At 38.8% G+C, this 19,452-nt stretch overlaps 1 protein-coding gene across 6 annotated transcripts in view; it reads left to right on the forward strand.

The window, feature by feature from the left end:
- The first annotated feature begins 667 nt into the window (after positions 1 to 667).
- The window catches only part of ATG10 (autophagy related 10), a 261,017-nt gene continuing 242,232 nt past the window's right edge, over positions 668 to 19,452 (forward strand). For all 6 annotated transcript variants that reach the window (XM_030324039.1, XM_030324059.1, XM_030324014.1 and 3 more), the window contains exons 1-2: positions 668 to 884; positions 14,674 to 14,793. In XM_030324039.1, coding sequence (XP_030179899.1) covers positions 708 to 884; positions 14,674 to 14,793 — 297 coding nt within the window. In that variant the 5' untranslated portion in view covers positions 668 to 707. The remainder of the gene's footprint in view (positions 885 to 14,673; positions 14,794 to 19,452) is intronic.

Below are 19,452 nucleotides of genomic sequence, written 5' to 3' on the forward strand. Positions count from 1 at the left end.
TTTCAGTTCGATCACCCCTGTTACTCCTACATCTTTCTGTGGTCTTTTCTTTATCCCACCGTCCCCAACCCCCAATTTAATTCTGCTGCTAGATTTTTTTTTTTTTCCGAGATATGTATCACAGATGGTACTATTGTCAATTTTCGAATTGCTAACTTCTACTTTGGTCTTCCGTTTTAAAGGAGGTAGTCCTGCCTGTGCTTAATTGTGGCGCTTACAGTAGTTTTACAGTGTGTGTATGTATGTTAGGGTGTTAGCCGGTTTGATTCCCCAACCTCCGTGAAGGTTCTTGCTCGACCCTTTCTCCATTAGTTACCCTTTTATTTTCCAGATATTTGACTATTTGTTGGAAGAAGGGGTGGAACGACCCTTAAAACATGTGGCACCCGTCTCTCAGGTTTGGGTTTGCCTGCCCCGCCTCCCCAGTGGGCAGCCTCTGTGGACGCGGAGCGCAAAGCAGCCGTTCGGTTCCCCCGGCCGGTGAGATGAGGGGCGGGGCCTCGGCTCCAGTGGCAGTGGGCAACCGGGAGGTCACGCCCCCTGGCCCGGGGCCTGCGCGCACGGCTGGCGACGTCAGGCACGGGCGCGAGCTTGGCCCCATGGTGCGCGGGAGGTGCTGGTGCGCATGCTCTGACTCGGTCGCCTCGGTAGCGGTGGCCGAGGGAGGGTTGGGCCTTTCTTTTGGTGTTCCTCTGTGCGCGTGGGCTATGCTCGTCTGTTACGGTCTCCGTAGCCCTCGGGAGCCCATTATTCTCTTCCTTGAGGCCGCCGGTTGGGCGGCAGCGGGCAGAGCGATGGGCACCTCACCCCGGCTCCCCTCCCCCATGCCCGTTGCCCCGCCCGCCCTGGGCTGGGCGACTGGGTCAGGGGCCGAGCGGAGCTGGGTGAGTATTCCCACAGCATTTGGCTGGCCGCCTCTTCCCGGCTCTGCTTACCGTAGGGTCCTCATCGTACTCTGGGATGGGGTGGAAGGGCGGGTGCGGGTGGGCGGCTAACAGCCCAGCCCTGAACAAAAGACTGGGAAGCGGGGCGCTTGCTGGGGAAATGCAGGCCGCGTCCCAGCGGTGGTGGGACGAGCTTCTGTTTGGGCGTGGGGAGTCGCAGTGGGAAGGAGGGGGCGCACCCAGTGTGACCTGCTCTCTTTGGCCACTACAGAGCCCTCACGGACAACGTGGGTGGTTACTACCATGTGTTTAAGCCTGCGCGGAGATAGCAAGTCTTTGTCCGTGTGACCTTGAAACAAAGGGTCTTAAATTACCAGTGATTTCAGTGTCCAAGTTCCACTTAACTTGAAGGGGTTTCATATTCATTAAGGATCAGGAGGAATAAGTTAATATTTATAGCCAACAATTTTTCTTTTCCCAAATTATCTGCTTATAATATCAAATCATGAACGGGTAGTTAACTGGTTTATAGATACACGTTTATGATGGCAAAAATTATAAACATCAAGCAAAAGCAAAAGGATAGCTCAGAATGAAACCTTGTCTAAGAAGCCCACCTGAGGATGAATTAATTACCTTGCGGACTATACCGTTGTTTGACCCTTATTGATTACGGCCCAGGCTCAGCAGTTACTTTTTTTTTTTTTTTTTTGTCTAATGGAGATGCAAATTATTTTTGACTGGTAGAAAAAGTACTCCTGAAGGTTGTGATTTTATTGCCCTATTTCCAAGATTTTTATAATTTTTCCCATTCAGCTTGCTCCTTCATCAGGAGTTCAATAAATCTTTGCCACAGGCTCACTTTGTGTGAATCATGTTTATAACTTCAAAAAGTTAAAATTTAATAGTGGCCTCACTCTTTTTTAAATTTAAATTTTATTTTTTAATGTTTTTATTTTTGTGAGAGACAGTGCGAGTGAGGGAGAGGCAGAGAGGGAGAGCAAGAGCGAGGGAGACACAGAATCTGAAGCAGGCTCCAGACTCTGAGCGGTCAGCACCCAGCCTGTGATGGGGCCCTAATGTGAACCTTGAGATGACCTGAGCCAAAGGTGGAGGCTTAACCAACTGAGCCACCCAGGCGCCTCAACAGTGGCCTCACTCTTTAGTGACAAAAGCTTAAGTTTATACTTTCAGAATTGAAAAACAGTCCCTCAACAACATTATTGGACCCCAAGTAGAATCCTTACTTCTTGCTTCTGAAGAGTTGAATATGGACGAAAGGAAACATTTACAAAATGAAAATTTGATCTAAAAAGAAATGTTGAATATTGAGAAATGCAAATTAAGGGATTGCAATTACAAGAATTAAACATTGTTATTGATATTTTAATTGAGGAAGTTAGTGGAAACAGTTTCTGGTTCTACCCTGGTTTCATTTGGATATAGGTAGACTTACAGGATTGTTTCTCCTTACATTCTTCTCCCTTTGCCAGTTCCTTTCCCCATTTATTTAGGATTAAATGAGACACTGCTACATGATGAGGCAATCAAGATGGCCATAACGTTTTATGACAAATTCTAAATTGATAGCAGGTCTTAATGCTTATACATTTCTGAGAAAGATAAGCAACTCTTTAAGGAAAAATATGTCTGCTTTGTATAAGTAGATTGTTCGAGTCTGAGTTTGATTTGATTCTTAATATCTTTGAAGCCTAGAGATGTTTGGGACCCTAGAGGCAGTGTTTGAATCATAAACACAGTCAGGAACTATAACAACAACAAAGTGCCATAGAGATTATTTAGTGATTATGTGTTGAAAACAAATGTCTTCAGGGGCCAAGCAGACTGGGTATAAAAGGATTGGAAAGTAGGGGAATGGAGAATAAATCCTACCTAAAAGCATCCAGAATAGGGAAAGGTTGCTGAAAACTGTAAAACCAGAGGTACCTCTAAAGAGCTTGGTACTTCAGTCCTTGAAGTGCTGATCTTATAGGCTTGCAGAACCCAGGAACATACTAATACAAGTTTATCTTTGAGATTAGGGTTGTCTCATATCACTGTCATGTAATAGCCTTCAGAGAAAACTTTTAAAATAATCTCTATGCTAGCTCAAGAACCTACAGTGGTTTCTTATTGCTCACTGTTTTAAATGGAATTTCTTCATAGAATTTTGGAGTTATCTGTAAACTGCTTTCCTTCCCTTCCTCCCTCCCCCCCACTCCCCTACTGCCTGACCTTCCTATAGACTAAGTTCTCAGCTTCATGGTGGTCAAAGGAAAGAAAGAAGCATACCACTTCTCAGGAAAAACACAGCTTTCTTAGAGGTAAATATTTATTGACAGAAATGCAGGTTGTGATCTCAGATTTCAAAAATATGCTAAGAAACACTATGGTTAGTTTTCTAGACTTCGTTAAAATTTTTTTTCAAGTTTATTTATGTATTTTGAGAGGTAGGGGAGGGGAAGAGGCAAAAGGAGAGAGAGAGAGAGAGAGAATCCTAAGCAGACTCTGTACTGTCAGTGAAGAGCCCACTGCAGGGCTCAAACTCACCAGCTATGAGATCATGACCTGAGCTGAAGTTTGATGCTTAACTGACTGAACCACCCAGGCACCTCAAGGCTTTGTTTACTTTTAACCCACTTCCTAGTGTTTCTTAATGGGGGCTCATCTGGCATTTTTATGGAGCTGCCTCATACCTTGTAGATGCTCTTTGTATCTGTTCCCTGAGCATTAAATTGCAATAACAAACTACACACCCCCCTATTTGTGACAACTATGTTCTCACTCATTTCCAAACAACTTCTTTGAGAATGGTCCCTCCCAATGTTGGGAACCATTGGACCATATCAGCCTATGCTTTACCCAATCTATGCACATGTATTGGCACTTTATTTTTAAAACTTAGCAAACTTTTCAGGCCCTTTGTTGAAGAGCTCTTCCATTTCTTTGACATGACTTTGTCTCTACTTGGTAAGCCCTCATTCATGTATCAAAATTCAATTCTTCAAGAACTGGATTCAAGTCTTCTAGACTCCTTCTTTTAGAGTCTTTGATTTTCCCAGGAAACATTTGACATTCCTTTCTATGAGGACACACACAGCAAAGTGCTGGGATATTGCAGGTGCCAGGTTAATGAGTGAAAGCTTGTGGAAGTAAGAAGGTATGCTAATCTAGTGTTTTGTTTTAAGTTTATTTTGGGAGAGAGCCCATGCAAGTGGGGGAGAGGCAGAGAGAGAGGGAGTAAGAGAGAATCTCAAGCAGGCTCTGCAGTGTTAACACAGAGCCTCACATGGGGTCAAACTCATGAACCTTCCGTGAGATCATGACCCAAGACAAAATTGATAGATGCTTAAACCAACTGAGCCACATAGTGCCCCTCTAGTTTTTTTTGTTTTTTTTTTTAATATTTGTTTTGAGAGAAAGAGCGTTTGAATGAGCATGCGTGAGCGGGGGCGGGGCAGACAAAGAGAGGTAGAGAGAGAATCCCAAGCAAGCTCCACACTGTCTAGTAGCCCATGCAGGGCTCCATCTCACTAAGTGTGAGATCATGATCTGAGCCAAAATCAAGAGTTGGGCATTTAATTGACTGAGCCACCCAGCTACCCCATCTAGTTTTTAATGAAGACTTTGTGAAGAAAAAGGGAATGTTTCTTTCATTAAAAAATGTTGAACACTAATTCTTTTCTTTTTAAGAGAGAGAAAATCCCAAATAGACTCAATGCTCACTGTGGAGCCCCACATGGAGCTCCATCCCGTGACACTGGGATCATGACCTGAATGGAAAGAAATCAAGAGTCAGATGCTCAACCAATTGAGCCACACAGGTGCCCCACCAATTATTTTTTTAATGGCACTTGGTAGTATATTTTAAAAATATATGGCTTTATCATCTATTTTCAGAATAGCAGAGTCTGTAGTTTCTGATACAGACTTTTTCTGTATCTTCTTATTTGTGGAATAACTTTGGTCAAACTCATATACCATTAGTTCCTGGTTCTGGCCTAATTAGCATACATGCAGACAAGTTAGTCTCTACAAGTCCCACTCAGTATTCAAAAGCACAAAGAGCTCAAATCATCACCAATGGTGGATCAATTTCTCTTGTGTGCTTACAGAAAAGTCTTGTTTTATATAAAAATATGATAATCTTCTTATAAAAATGACACTGGTATCAGAAAGATTAGATGTCATATAAATCTGTTGTTTGAATGGGAAAAGACCAATTGGTGAATAAACTTGAAAGTAGAAGAAGGGTACAATAGGTAGAGATATATAAAATAAATTCATTTAAATTTTTAATTTTCTTCATTGCAACTTTTATTTGTTTACAGTGTGCCTGACTGTGTTATAGGTGCTAAGATGCAAACTTGTAAGTCAGAAATTTTCAGATGTTTAGACATTGCTCTATCGACTTTTGGTGTTCCTTGCTGTGGAAGAGATGGCTGAGGCTACTTTAATTTTTGTTCCTGTGTAGATAAACTCTTTTTTCCGCATCTTTGTTTTTTTCATTTATTTATTTATTTATTTATTTATTTATTTATTTATTTAATTTTAATGTTTATTTATTTTTGAGAGACAGAGACAGAACGCGAGTGGGTTAGGGGCAGAGAGAGAGGGAGACACAGAATCCAAAGCAGGCTCCAGGCTCTGAGCTGTCAGCACAGAACCCGACGCGGGGCTCGAACCCACGAGTTGTGAGATCATGACCTGAGCCGAAGTCGGACGCTCAACCGACTGAGGCCCCCAGGTGCCCCTCCTTTTTATTTTTTTAAAATAAGATATTCCACTCTGCTACCTCTAGGCATAGATATTTCCCCCCAACAGTTTTCTCAGAAACACAGTGAATCCTCTCAATTTATAAAAGTAAATATGTTTGATTTTTTTTTTCTAGCTCAGGAGTAATTTTTCAGTGGTATGTTTGCCTATGATTTCAGTTCAGAAATGCCAGTTATTTGTAGGTTGGATTTGTGGTCTTTGTCCTCTAATCTATCAATATGCTTTGTTTACATCTTGGTCCTTTTCCTTCTGTGTTAGGAGATCAACTCACATGTATATGTTAAAATACTAATTAGATTTTTTCCAGCTTCTGTACTTATCTGTATTGCCTCTCATATAGAATTTAAATCTCTACTATTATTATATATTTGAACTCCCAGTTTTTTTCTTATCCACTTTCTTTTACACTCTCAGCTATTGTTCCCCTCCCTCATCTCTTGCTTTTGGAGGCTGTATTTTTCTTTTCCCTTTTTCTTTTTCAATTGGGAATGTAAAGTAGATAATTTCCAAGTTTTTCTCCTGATTCCCAGTGTAAGCCCAACACAGAAGCAAGCTTTCTCTCTTCCTCTTTTTTTTTTTTAACAATCATCTTGATTATTTAAAATGTTTTTATTTTATTTTTGAGACACAGAGAGACAGAGCATGAGTGGGGCAGGGGCGGAGACAGAGAGACACAGACTGAAGCAGGCTCCAGGCTCTGAGCTGTCAGCACAGAGCCTGATGTGGGGCTCGAACCCACAAATTGTGAGATCATGACCTGAGCTGAAGTCAGATGCTTAACTGACTGAACCACTCAGGTGCCCTTCTCTTTCTCTTTATGGCAGTGTTCTTTTTTCTTATGGTGCAAGAGCGTCACCTTGGTCCCATACTGTTATTGATTTTTTTGATTTTCTTACCTTGACAGAAGAGGGACTAGTGTAGGGACTGTCTGACTCTGGTCAGAGTGAGCAAGCTCTCTGCACCACTCTCCCTACATCTAGGTAAGGCAGAACTCTTTCTCTGCGTGTGAGGTAGGAGAGTGTTCAAAGATACAGTCAAATTAATGAATGACAGATCTTTGTGTACTCAGAAGAGGCCTTCCTTTCCTACTCTTTCATTTTTCTGTCCTGTGTGTATAACAAGGGGAGTGATTTTGTGTGATTTGAAATGGTTTACTGTTTTTTTGAGTTTTTGCAGAGGAAGTGATAGTGGTAAGGTCGCACTCTTCTGAGTGCTCCTCCTGTCCCCACAGCTACCTAGGGCTGACTTTACACCGTAGCATGCAGTGCTCCACTTGGCTTTACTTTCCAGCTCTGGTCATGAGCATTATATTGTTGAGAGAAAACTGCCTTGAGAGAGAATCACTAATGGGCTTGGAAACCAGTAGTGGAGGAGGCACCTCACGCTCTCTCTTTTTTTTTTTTTTTTAGGAAATACAGAATGAGGTAGAGTGAGATGCTTTTTTATATTCTTCCTAACTGGACTTCCTGCTGCTAGAGACCACAGCCAGCATCAGATACCGATTAACATCCTTCAGTTACATTCCAGGTATAATGTTGTATCCTGTTTGAACTTTATTTGGGATACATATTTTAGTGGGATGGCAGGAAGGGAGTGCTGGGCTCACTGGTCAGTGGCTGTCAAGACTGAACCAAACTTTCTCCCTTTTGCTGCTTCCCCATGCTATTTATTGGATTACCAGGGCTATCCCTGCTGTGCTCCAGCCAGGCTGTCAAATGCCTTGAAATCCAGGTCATTTGCTAGCCATATCAAAACAATCCGTCTTTTGTCTCAATTTCCTAACATACTTCTTCCTGGAAACTATCTCTGGTGCTAACTACAAATGTGTGTTTGGGGGCCTTCAGAATCAGGTAATCTCCCTGATCTGGGCCTTAGATTCCACATTTAAATTTGTACCCTGACTGCTTCTTTGCTCTCTGAAATTTGAGGACCACTGCCCAAGAGCCTTGCTAGGTAAGTGATTAGCTAAATGAATTCAAACCAAATTCTTATAATGGTATTGGGTTCAGTTTAACACCCCTATCTAGTAATTACATGTATTTTTTGTTTGGTTTGTTTGTTTTGTTTTTGGAAAGAGTCTAAATCTAAATCTAAATTTATAATAATGTGGTATTGCTGCAGGGAGGGACAAACACAGAGGAAGTTTCCTAGTATTAAAAATTATCTTTAATGTTTAAAGGTATTCATGGTATATTCTGTTATAATCACATTTTTTTGTAAATGATCTTGAGTTCTGGGGAAACTTAGTTATATTTCTTTAAGTGTTTTAGTCTCACTTTGATTCTAATGTACATTGATTTATAGGTTCATCAAAAGAAATGTCTTTGACATAAACTAAAACTAAAATAAAATAAATTAAAACCAATCAGTTCCCCGCACATTAGATTAAAAAGCACATGAAAAAAGTGGAGAATGGTAGTGAAAAAAATTGTTTCTAACTAAAAAGGATCATTTGAGCAATGATTATACGCAGTATTAGAATTCACAGGGGCTGTTTTTCTGAAAAGATATTTAATAGCAGCAGAATAAGCTTCTTCACACTGTCTAGTCTTAGGACTAACCTCTAGTTTAGAAAGACTGCTTTCACTTGATGGGGAGAAAAATTATTCTACCTTCCCAATCTTTAGCCTCTGCTGAAGCAGTTAAAAAAAAAGGTTTTGATTATTTGAGCTTAAAAAAAAAAATCAAATAGCTTTCCAGCAGGAGTAAGACTCCAGCAAAATAGATGTATTAACAACCTACATTTTATGGCACGAAAGAGCTCTGACTCCCTTCTAACTTTTATTTATAATAAGAAATGAGAGGTTCATTGTTTAGGATGAGATGAGAATTGGAATTAGTCTTTTTACTGAGAGAGAATTCACTTGTGTTCTCTTGTCACCTCTAGTCTGAATTTATTTATTTATTTATCTTTTTAATTTTTTAAAAACATTTATTTATTCTTGAGAGACAGAGAGAGACAGAGCGCGAGTGGGGGAGGGACAGAGAGAGAGGGAGACACAGAATCTGAAGCAGGCTCCAGGCTCTGAGCTGTCAGCACAGAGCCTGATGCGTGGCCTGAACCCACAAACTGTGAGATCATGACCTGAGCCGAACTCGGATGCTTAACCGTCTGAGCCACCCAAGTGCCCCAAGTCTGAATTTATTTTTAAGCTTATGCCTGGAAACCGAGGAAGTTCACATGTCTAAGGTTTTATATTTGCAAAATAAATTCTTGCCATTTTTGCTTATTAAGCTGCAGTTGTGGTTATTTCCATTTTTGGCCATAATTTTAGGCATCTCATAGTAGGAAGTTCTAATATTCTCATTTCTGCCTCTACTAGTCTATAAACTTGGTAGAGACCAGTGTATTACAGCTTGAAAAGTGTATATAAAAATGTTGATTATATTATGTTTTCATTTTTAGAAAGTTGAAATATTCTTACTTGAGCAAAGAGACAATAATTATTCAGTGATATTTCATTATGATATAATGATTCAAATTGAGATGGGTATCATTTTAATATAATATAGTTCTTAATTTTGTAATCAAGCCATAAGTGTATGTATTATTATATGTAACATCCTTCAGCAAAGCCCAGTCCTTAGATAATTTTAAAAGTATTCAACCAAATATTAATTGGTGCTTTGATGTGCTGTCATCTTGCTACTGGCACAGAGCTGTTAATTAGATAAACTATGGCTATTGAGTGAAATTTTATGTTTCAACTAACATTTTGAATAGTTAGGTAAACCTCAAGTAACCAGGGGGGGCTTAGGGAATGGAGTGTTTTTACTTTAGTTCAATTTTGTTGTTAAATAAGGGTTTGTTTGGAATTTATAAAATATGCCAAAATATATTAGTATTTTTTTAAATGAATTACATTCAATTTTTGTTTGATTTAGTATCTCAATATATGTCAGGGTCATTATATAGTTAAAAAAAACCCTAATTTTCTGACTGCTCCTTTTTGGTCTCTCTATTCTAGTTCTGTATCCTCTCTCTGAGTGATCATATGTGTTCTCTTATTTATGTAATGTTGATTTACAATCAATATTTCTGGCCCAGATCTCTCTTTCCTTCTGAATTCCAGATCCATCTCCAAATGCCTGCTAGATTCCCTTCACGTGGTTATTCCACAGGCTTTTTAAACTCAAGCTCAGTGTGGTTAAATTAAGCCCATCTCAGTCCCCAAACCTGCTCTTGCTCAGTGCACCACTACCTAGGGTGAAGAGCTGGGAATCTCTCTTAAATCTTTTCTCTCATCTATCCCTCACATATCAAGATCACCAGTTGTAATGAGTATACCAGCAAAATGTCTTTTGAATCCCTCCCTCTTCCACCCTACCTCCAGTGTTTGGCTCTGTTTAGCATCATTTTGTCTTTCCTGGATTATTGCTAGAGACTATCAACTGGTCTTCATTTAGTCAGGCAAAGCCTGTAGTCCCTCCTGGAAGCCAGAATGCAAATATGATCAGATTCCCCCCACTTTCAACACCCTTTTGAGCCCTCAGGGTACCAGGCTCTTCTGTCTTCATCAGCAGTAGTTCTCTCAGTACCTCTCTTCTACCTCTGTATTTCAGTTAAGCAAGAGTTCTTCGATTACCAGACCTTCCCTTACGTTCAGATTTTTGTGCATCCTGTTCCTTTGCCTCCCTCCTTTGCTAAGTTGGCTTCTGTTCTTCCTTTTAGTGTCTTCTTTCTTAGGTATCACTTTCTCAACTTGTGTATGCACTGAAGCTCCTTAACCGGGATTTGGTATGTAACCCGGAGATCTCTCATCCATACCTGAAACATTTGATGACTGCCTCAGTAGAAGTACTGAGTACTGGTACTTTATTGTCTCTTATGTACTTCCATTCCTGTACTTGCTGCTTTCTTTTCCCAAACCTATTCTCCCACTGTTTTCTTACCCTCTCAGATTTTCCATTGTGATTTCAGGAGCACACATCTGTAATAAACAAACATATAAATCCTAAACCCATTATTGTCTTTACTACATTCTGTGAAGTAAATTAAGTATTACCAGAAAAAGAATTTTATGGTTAAAAGCATCAGGAAACCCCAAGTTAGTAGTTTCCCCACCACAGTGTGTATTGTGAATTTCTAGGGTGGGGGTGCCCAGTGGATGTAGTGTGGATCAGTTTTCACACTTACATATCACATGACGTTAACATCTTCACAGGTCATTGCTTCCACTAACTAGTTTTAAAGGAAACTTGGCTTTGAAACAAAGAACAACAAACAAAAACTGAAGTTCTTTGAGTGGAAGCTGCTGCTTCCTCCACCCTATAAATTTCAGGGTATGGAGACTGCTGGTAGCCTCCACTACCTACCCCAGAGCCAATTTTAGGTCACTGCTTCTCTAGCCTCTTGTCAATATCCTTGCTCCTTTGAGGCTCCTTGGAAGCTCTTTTTGAGGACTTTCGTATCCTATGAAATTCAGCTCCACCAGACATAGCAAGCTAGGTTTTTTGTTTGTTTGTTTTTGTTTTTTTCCTTACATACTGTCCCTACTGGCTACTTTTACCACCATCTTGAGGAGGAATCCAAGGCTGTGTTCTAACTCATCAGGATCACATGTATGTTTATTAGTGCTTATTCTTGATGAACTCAGGATTATACACCATGTATCACTTATCATCGCTGTGTTCTTCCATTTCCTACCATTTGTCCCTTGTCATTTACAAATTTTTCATTTGATCTTCCACCTTATTTAAAGAGCTCTCCACCCCCACCAGCTCTCCAAATAATTCTAAGTAACTTCAGTATCCATGTGGAAAACAGCAAACATAAGCCTCATAGTTTTCTTTTTTTTAATGTTTATTTATTTATTTTGAGAGAGTGAGAGAAAGAGAGAGAGAGAGAGAGCAAGCATGCAGGGGAGGGACAGAGAGAGAAGGAGAGAGAGAATCCCAAGCAGGCTCCGTGCTGTCAGCATAGAGCCCGACCTCACAGAGTCATGACCTGAGCCAAAATCAAGAGTCGGATGCATAGCCAACTGAGCCACCCAGGCACTTCAAGTCTCATAATTATCTAAACTTACTGAGATCCAGTGACCTTCTTCTCTAAGTTACTTTATATACTTGGTAAGCTCTCCTGAAGTTCTAAAGTCTCATAGCCTTCCTAGGCTTCCTTTTCCTTCCTCTCACTATGGTTGTTGTTAGCCCTTTTTGTATTTAATACTCTTTGATACTACCATATTTTCATAGCCCCTTCAGTCTTCTTTTGGTATGTTTCCTACCTAAACTCTGAACTATTCTCACTAGCATATTCTATTCCTTCTTCTATATGTATCCATACACTGAATCCACCCAGCAAAACCTTAGCTTTGCATGTGTGCCCAATGCAGCTCCCTGCTGGTTCCCATATGTGGTGAACTGATTATTGCTGAAGGTAATCACAACCACCTTGTAGTCCAAACTCTTGCATGGCACACAAACCTCCCTTCAAGAAGTTTAGAACTCTTCCATCTTGTATCTTTGAGGCCTTCGCTCTGTCTTTCAGCTCCAGTAGAGGGCAGCCAAGTTTAATTTGCATATGACTAGACTATCTCTATCTCCCTATACCTTCTATACTTCCTGCATCATGTTTCTGAGATCAGTCTTAGTGTTCTCTACACCCTAACTTGCCTTTGTTCATACCATTTTTCCTGCTTAGACTACTGTTCTAACCCTTGTGCTTCACCCACTGACAATCTGCTCTACAAAAACTCTTATATACCTTAAAGATTCATCTTCACGCCCACCCACACACCCTCCCACACTATCCCCTCTTTATAAGGGACTCCATCATTTGTGTGTACTTTAAATAGAAGTCCTGTTTTCCAGTGCTGTCAGAATTAAGAGTTGAGCAATTAATTGAAGACATTGATTAAAGCTAGAGTTAAAATACTTAAGAAAAATACTTAGAACAGAAATACATTCATTTGCCAGTTGTCTCATGTATGACTAAGGGATTTTCTTTGAGTATGGGTAATTGGTTGGAATTCATTCTTCCTTCACGAATTTGGAACCCACAATGCATCCTCTATATTTCCATTTTTTTTTTCTTTTCAGCACAAGCAGGGGAGAGGGAGAGAGAGAGAGAGGGAGAATTTTAAGCAGGCTCCGTGCTCAGTGCAGAGCCCAGTGCAGGGCTCAATCCTGCAACCCTGGGATCATGACTTGAGCTGAAATCAAGAGTTGGATGCTCAACCGACTGAGCCACCCAGGAGCCCCTCCAATTTTGATTTAACAGAAAGAATTCAAGCCATTCATGTAGCAATCTGAGCATGGAATCCTAGATTTATATGGTTTTCCTCCCACCATTTTTTTTGGTTTTTCCCCCACCAATTTTTTCGGTTACATTGTCCATACCTACTTCAATGATAGTTTCTTTTTCTTATGGAGACTTACTGTTATAAAGTCTTTCTGAGGCATTAAATCATAGAAATAAGAGTTATTATTTTTTTTACTTATATTTTATTGGTTTGGTTTGTGGAGTATTTAATTAAAGTAGTATTTATAATATACACATGTGGTTTATTAACATAAACTCAACTGATGGGAAGGGAGGTGCTTCATGATCAGAATGTTGTAGACACCAGTCAGTGTTTTACTGAGGGGATGGATACTATTTTGATTAACCTGGCAAGTTGGTTGAATGGAAGTTGGTTAAGGGAGTTTCTACTGTAACGATTTTTATTGCTTATCTCCCTTTATTACAGTGTGAGCTCATACAAGGCAGGGGCTGTATATATACATATTTTTCATTTTGTATATCTATCCTTCACCACACACAATACCTACTATAGATATTAAGTATATATTTGTTGTATGAGTGAACAAATGCTTGTATAGGTCATACTAAATTTGAATAATCAGAAAGAATACTGCACTGAGAATCAGCTAGTGTAGACAGATCATTGGCCCTGGAGCCCTCCTGGGGTTTGAATCCTTTCTCATTTGCATTTCTTGAGCAGGTTACTTTCTCCTTTTCATTTGGGGAATGAGGATAACAATAGTCTTTGGGTTGTGTGAGGGTTAAATGGGAATTTAAAGTATTTAGCATTGTGCTTGACAAAGTAAGCAGTCAACAAGTGCTAATTTTCTTGATGGTGCTTTTCACCAAAGAGGAGACCATGGGAATTCACTTGGTCTAATTTTTCTCATTAAGGGACTTGAATTACATAATGTATCAGTTTCTTTCTAGCTTTAAAATTCTCTTTTTATAAATACTTTATGTTTTGGACATACTTATGTAACAAATATGTGGCTATTCCTTGATTTGTCACATTTGTAGATTCTATAAAGTAGGTAATTACTAAGGTGATCCTAACTTTACACCTTGAAGAACTAATACTTTCAGGCTTTAGAACATCATTTGTTAGAGAGGTGAACTCTAATAAGTGTGAAGAACAGCTCAGCTCTACTAAGCACTGCCATGCTATCTACGTAAGGGCTAAGTAAGGTAGGAAGTAGAGAAGGAAGCTCTGAAGAGATTGTTTGGAAACATTAGCTTAGAAGAAGTGAGATAAAATTAAGCTCTGGAAACTAAATTTATGGACAGATTAACTTTTTGAACCCTAGATACACATTTGTTATAAATTTAGGTTAAATAAATTTTTTTTAATGTTTATTTTTGAAATAGAGCACAAGTGGGGGAGTGGCAGAGAGAGAGGGAGACACAGAATCCAAAGCAGGCTCCAGGCTCTGAGGTGTCAACACAAAGCCTGCTACCCGGCTGGAACTCATGAACCTGAGAGATCATGACCTGAGCTGAAGTTGGACGCTTTTGGATGCATAACCAACTGAGTCACCCAGGCGCCCCATAAATCTAGGTTTTCAGTTTTCATGTTGATCACATTTTCTTCCTGATTAAAAAATGGTGATAGACTGAGAAAGATGGAAATGTGACACTTTTTTGGAATGGCTCTGAGAATATTTTCCGTTCAGTGTCCCAAATTTTGGTTTGAAGAAATAAGTGATTTAGCAGAATTACTTTTAGCATTCATTCCACAGCTGATGCTTATACTTAGTTTTTATATTGCAGTTATCATTTAGTATGGAAGAAGATGAGTTCTTTGGAGAAAAAACATTCCAGCATTGTTGTGCAGAGTTCATTAGACATTCACAGCAGATAGGTGATGGCTGGGAATGGAGAACTTTGAAGGTAAGAACAGAAATTTTTATATTCTATATAAATGAAGGTTTGTTTTTTTTTTTTGACCGTGTAAACCTCAGTAATTGAAACTAATATGTGAAAGCTAGTTTGATTTAGTAAAAGGCTTGAATTGAAGATGTTTTAAAACAGATGTCCATTTTATTGCTTCAACTATATATACTCATTATAATTAAGCTAATGAAGTATTATCTAGAAAAGTCCTTAGGTGACCTGCTTTAATTTAATAGATAAGAATGCTTAGCATATTAACTATCTGAATGTAAACAGATGCTTCTGTGGTGCTTCAAACCATTTATTTACACTATTAATTTTCTTAGGAAAGTACTTTTGTCCAGAGAGTGGAAAAGATAATCCTGAAACCAAATCATAGTCAAACAATCACAAATTCTGAAATACTGAGAACTGAATTAATTGGGAATTTCTTAATATTGTAAACACATTCCAAAACATTCTTTCTTTTGATTCTATTTGGTAATAACAGTGTGAAAGGTCTATGTACTTATCTATTTCCACACAGACATTTAGTTAAGATTCTCTGCCACAAGCTTTTAAAGAGTTCATTGAGATAATTTTCAGAGAGGATGTTTCCTTTGCTTGATGTGTTAATCTCATTCCTAAAAAAGTGGTGATTCCTGTTTTTTTGCTTATTGGCTGTTTTCTGTATGAATTCTGAGAAATGTGAATAGTTTTGAACTGATTCCTATGATTCAGAACTAGGCCAGGGAAATCCAGGTCTTGATTCAGTCTAGAGTGCCACTGGAGAGAGAAGCCATGATTTCCTTTGGGTCATATGCCAGCTAAGTTTTCATGGGGGTTGGGGTGGGGAGTGTCAGGGGAGACTCCAGCCCTATTGGACAGTTCTTAAGCCTCTGTGGCATCTCCTGCTCCAGGATAACATGACCTTATTATTAGCACCTATTATTAATCTTTTTCCTGAGTATTTTATAATTTTGTTTGCTATTCTTTTTGAGTTTATTAATCTTATTTCTTCTGTGATTATTGACATATAAAAGAGTTGCTGCTTTTGTATGTCAACTTTGTAACCATACCATCACCTGAGTTCTCCTTTTAGTCTCAGTGATTTCTCTTGTGACTTCTAAGGTAGAATGAGGTCATCTGCAAATGAGGAATTTTTGTTGCCTTCTTTGTAATATTTCTCTTATTTTATGAATTGAGTTGAAAAATAAGTAATAATAATAACATATCTCCTTCATTAACTTTAATATCATTGTTTCTGATATATAATGATTTTAGAAAGTGCTGGTTGTTTATTCATTGAATGAGTATAGCTTTCTGACCTCTTTTGACCTGTAATAATTTGATGGTTATTTCTTTGAAAGTTTTCCTTTTTACCAGATTTTTAAAAAAAGTTTATTTATTTATTTTGAGAGAGAGAGAATGAGCGGGAGAGGGGCAGAAAGAGAGAGGGAGAGAGAGCATCCCAAGCAGGCTCCACACTGTCAGCTCAGAGCCTAACGTGGGGCCTGAAGTCACCAACAGCAAGATCATGATCAGAGCCCAAATCAAGAGGTCAATGCTTAACCCACTGAGGCACCCAGGTGTCCCTCACCAGATTTTTTTAAAAAGAAAGTTTCTTTTGTCTTAAGCTGGAGGTAGAATAATAGATACTCCAGTTACCATTTCAGTGACCTGAATGGGTTAGGGAGGGAGCTGGGACTGTGTTTATGTGTGTGTGTGTGTGTGTGTGTGTGTGTTTGCATGCATGCACATGTTGGGGGGTGCTGGGGTAGGTCTCTAGGAGGGAGATTCGTAAAATAATCCTTAAATACCTGTTCGAAATTTCCTCATTGAATTTGTTGAAACTAGTGCATCAAAAACTAGTTTCCAGGATGTGTTTTTATTCTTGTCTCGCCTCTGCTTCAGGGATAGATAGGGATGGCTGTGTTTGGCTCCTTGTTTGTTGCCACTGCCTGCTGAGTTAGGAAAGTTCCCTACCCTTGGAATGAGAATTGCACCTCTAATTAAGGGCAGTTTTCTTTAATGTGGGGGTGAGCCCATAGATAGTACCAAAAGAAAACAAAACACTGTTTAGAGAAAATCTTTATAGCCTTAGGGCAAGAACTGCAAACTCAAAAGCCTTGAAATCTGGGCATGGTAACATAAAAGGGTCAAGCTGCTAGGTACAAGACAAAATGGACACTGAATCCTATGGCCTGTAGCTGATCAGAGTGCTTGTCTTATTGCCAGGTTGGGAACATGGACCCAGGGGTTACCAGATCTTCCAAGAAAAGTGAAAAAGATCTAGGGGGGAGAAATCTCTAAATTTTCAAATATTGGTAACTAATTAGAAAAGATTTTTCAAAGTCAGGACCAAATCCAACATGCGGTGATGTATAGTATGTAGGATATGTGTGGCCAGTTGATGACTTCTGGGATTGGGTGTGTGTGTGGTAGGACTGTGGTTTCTTACCTTGCCCTGCCTCAGTGCATGGTGTTGATCTTAGTAAAGGGGGCTCTAGGCAAAGCACATACCTTTCTTCTGAATTTTGGGATGTTAGTATTTTTGCCACTTAATTTCTGCAGTTTTGTGTTAGTTTTATGAAGTAGACTATGAATCAGTCACTTGGTTATTTCTTTCAAACCTTACATATGTATTATATCTCATTTTTTTTGTGGGACTGTTGAGGAGAATACTTACACTGTTGTTTTACTTTATAGGCTCCAGAAGTTTATTTTTATTTTGCTAAAACATAGTTGTCTTTAAGTATAGTTGGGAAACAACAAGCTGAACATATTTAAAGTACACAGTTTGATGTTTTGATGTGTATATAGACCTATGAGCCCTCAATACATTGAAGAGAGTGAACATATACATCACCTTGTATATCCTTGTATACCTTCGTAATGCCTCCCTCCACCCCTAAAAAACATTATTTTTTTTTCCTGCAAGTTATATTTAAGAAGAATCTTGGTGGGGTGCCTGAGTGGCTCAGTTGGTTAAGTGTCCTACTTCGTTCAGTTCAGGTCATGATCTTGCGGTTCATGAGTTCGAGACCTGTGTCGGGCCCTGTGATGAAAGCTGAGAGTATGGAGCCTGCTTCATTCTGTCTCTCCTTCTCTCTGCCCCTCCCCTGCTCATGCTCTCTCTCTCTTCTTCTCAAAAAATAAATAAATATTTAAAAAAAATTTTTTTAAGAAGAATCCTGTTTATCCTTATATAGAGCATCTCCTTTAAGGAGTACCCATATTGTCACTCATACCTTCAGGATTGTTTATAAATAGATTTGGCACCATCCATCTTATTTCTTAAATTTAAAAGAATCATGACAATATTTAGAGAATTGGTTAAATTCAACTTTACAGATAAGGCAAAACATTACTTCCCCTGCAAAGTTAATGAGAAGAGCAGTGTGAATTAATGAAACATATAAATAATCTAAAAATTTAAAAATAAAACAATTTCTTAAAGTCATCAAAATAGTTTCAATTTTTATATTTTAAAGGTATGTGGAATATGGAGAATAGGTCTAAGTCATTATTTTTCAGTGGAATGCATGCTCTTGGCATCTGGACAGGACTGTTCTTGTTTCCATACCCCCAACATTTACAAACCTGTCAGGGAGGTGGTACACTCTTGTTGAGAGCCATTGTTTAACAGAATGGTTTGTCAGATATTAAAGATACAATTTAAGAGCATTAACTTTAGACTTAAACATGGCTATAAATCCTTCCTTTACCCTTTACTAGCTGGATTTTGGCCAAGTTAGTTAACGTCTCCAAACTTCTTTTCTTTAAAAAAAAAATTTTTTTTAATGTTTATTCATTTTTGAGAGACAAAGAGTGTGAGTGGGGGAGGAACAGAGAGAGAGGGAGACACAGAATCTGAGGCAGGCTCCAGGCTCTGAGCTGTCAGCACAGAGCCCAATGCAGGGCTCAAACCCACAAACTGTGAGATCATGACCTGAGCCGAAGTCAGACGCTTAACCAACTGAGCCACCTACGTACCCTTTATTTTCTTTTTTTGTAAGATAGGAATAAAAATAATACCCACCATACAACATCGTAGTTGTGTAGATTAAATGAGATTTACATTCAAAGAGTTTAGCACTGTTTCTGGCACATGAAAAGCCAAATTATGGTTATAATTTTTAGCTAGTTGTTTGAAATTTTCAGTGTCTTTTATTATAGAAATAATGCTATAAATGAAATTGCAGTTAACTTTTCACAAAGTTCTGTTTAAGTGTATTTAGCACCAACTGTACTGGTCTTGGTATATTATTCTGAGTCTTCTAGGATAAGGAAGAGCAAAAGATGGCAAATAACAATGAATGCAACAGCTTGAAAGACAAGTATCTTCAAAATCCAAGAGTTCATAAAAGAGAAAGAGAGACAGAGAGAGAAAATGATAGAATGAACAGACACAGGAGAGAATAGAGTAGAAGAGTCTCCATTGAACATTATTGGGAGAATCTAGGACATCAAGATTTTTGTTAGAAAATTATTAGTCAAAAGGAAAGAGATAAACATTTATCTTACTTTTTGTGTATGATCTATATTTCATGGTAACTAAATAGACTAATGTGATAAGGGAACTTTTATTTTTTCAAAATTCCATCTAATAAATATAGAAATGATGGTAGAATTAGAAAATCATTACTTTTCAATGTCTAATGAAATGAATTAAGT

This window comes from Lynx canadensis, chromosome A1 (assembly GCF_007474595.2).
Source record: "Lynx canadensis isolate LIC74 chromosome A1, mLynCan4.pri.v2, whole genome shotgun sequence".
NCBI classification, from domain to species: Eukaryota; Metazoa; Chordata; class Mammalia; order Carnivora; family Felidae; genus Lynx; species Lynx canadensis.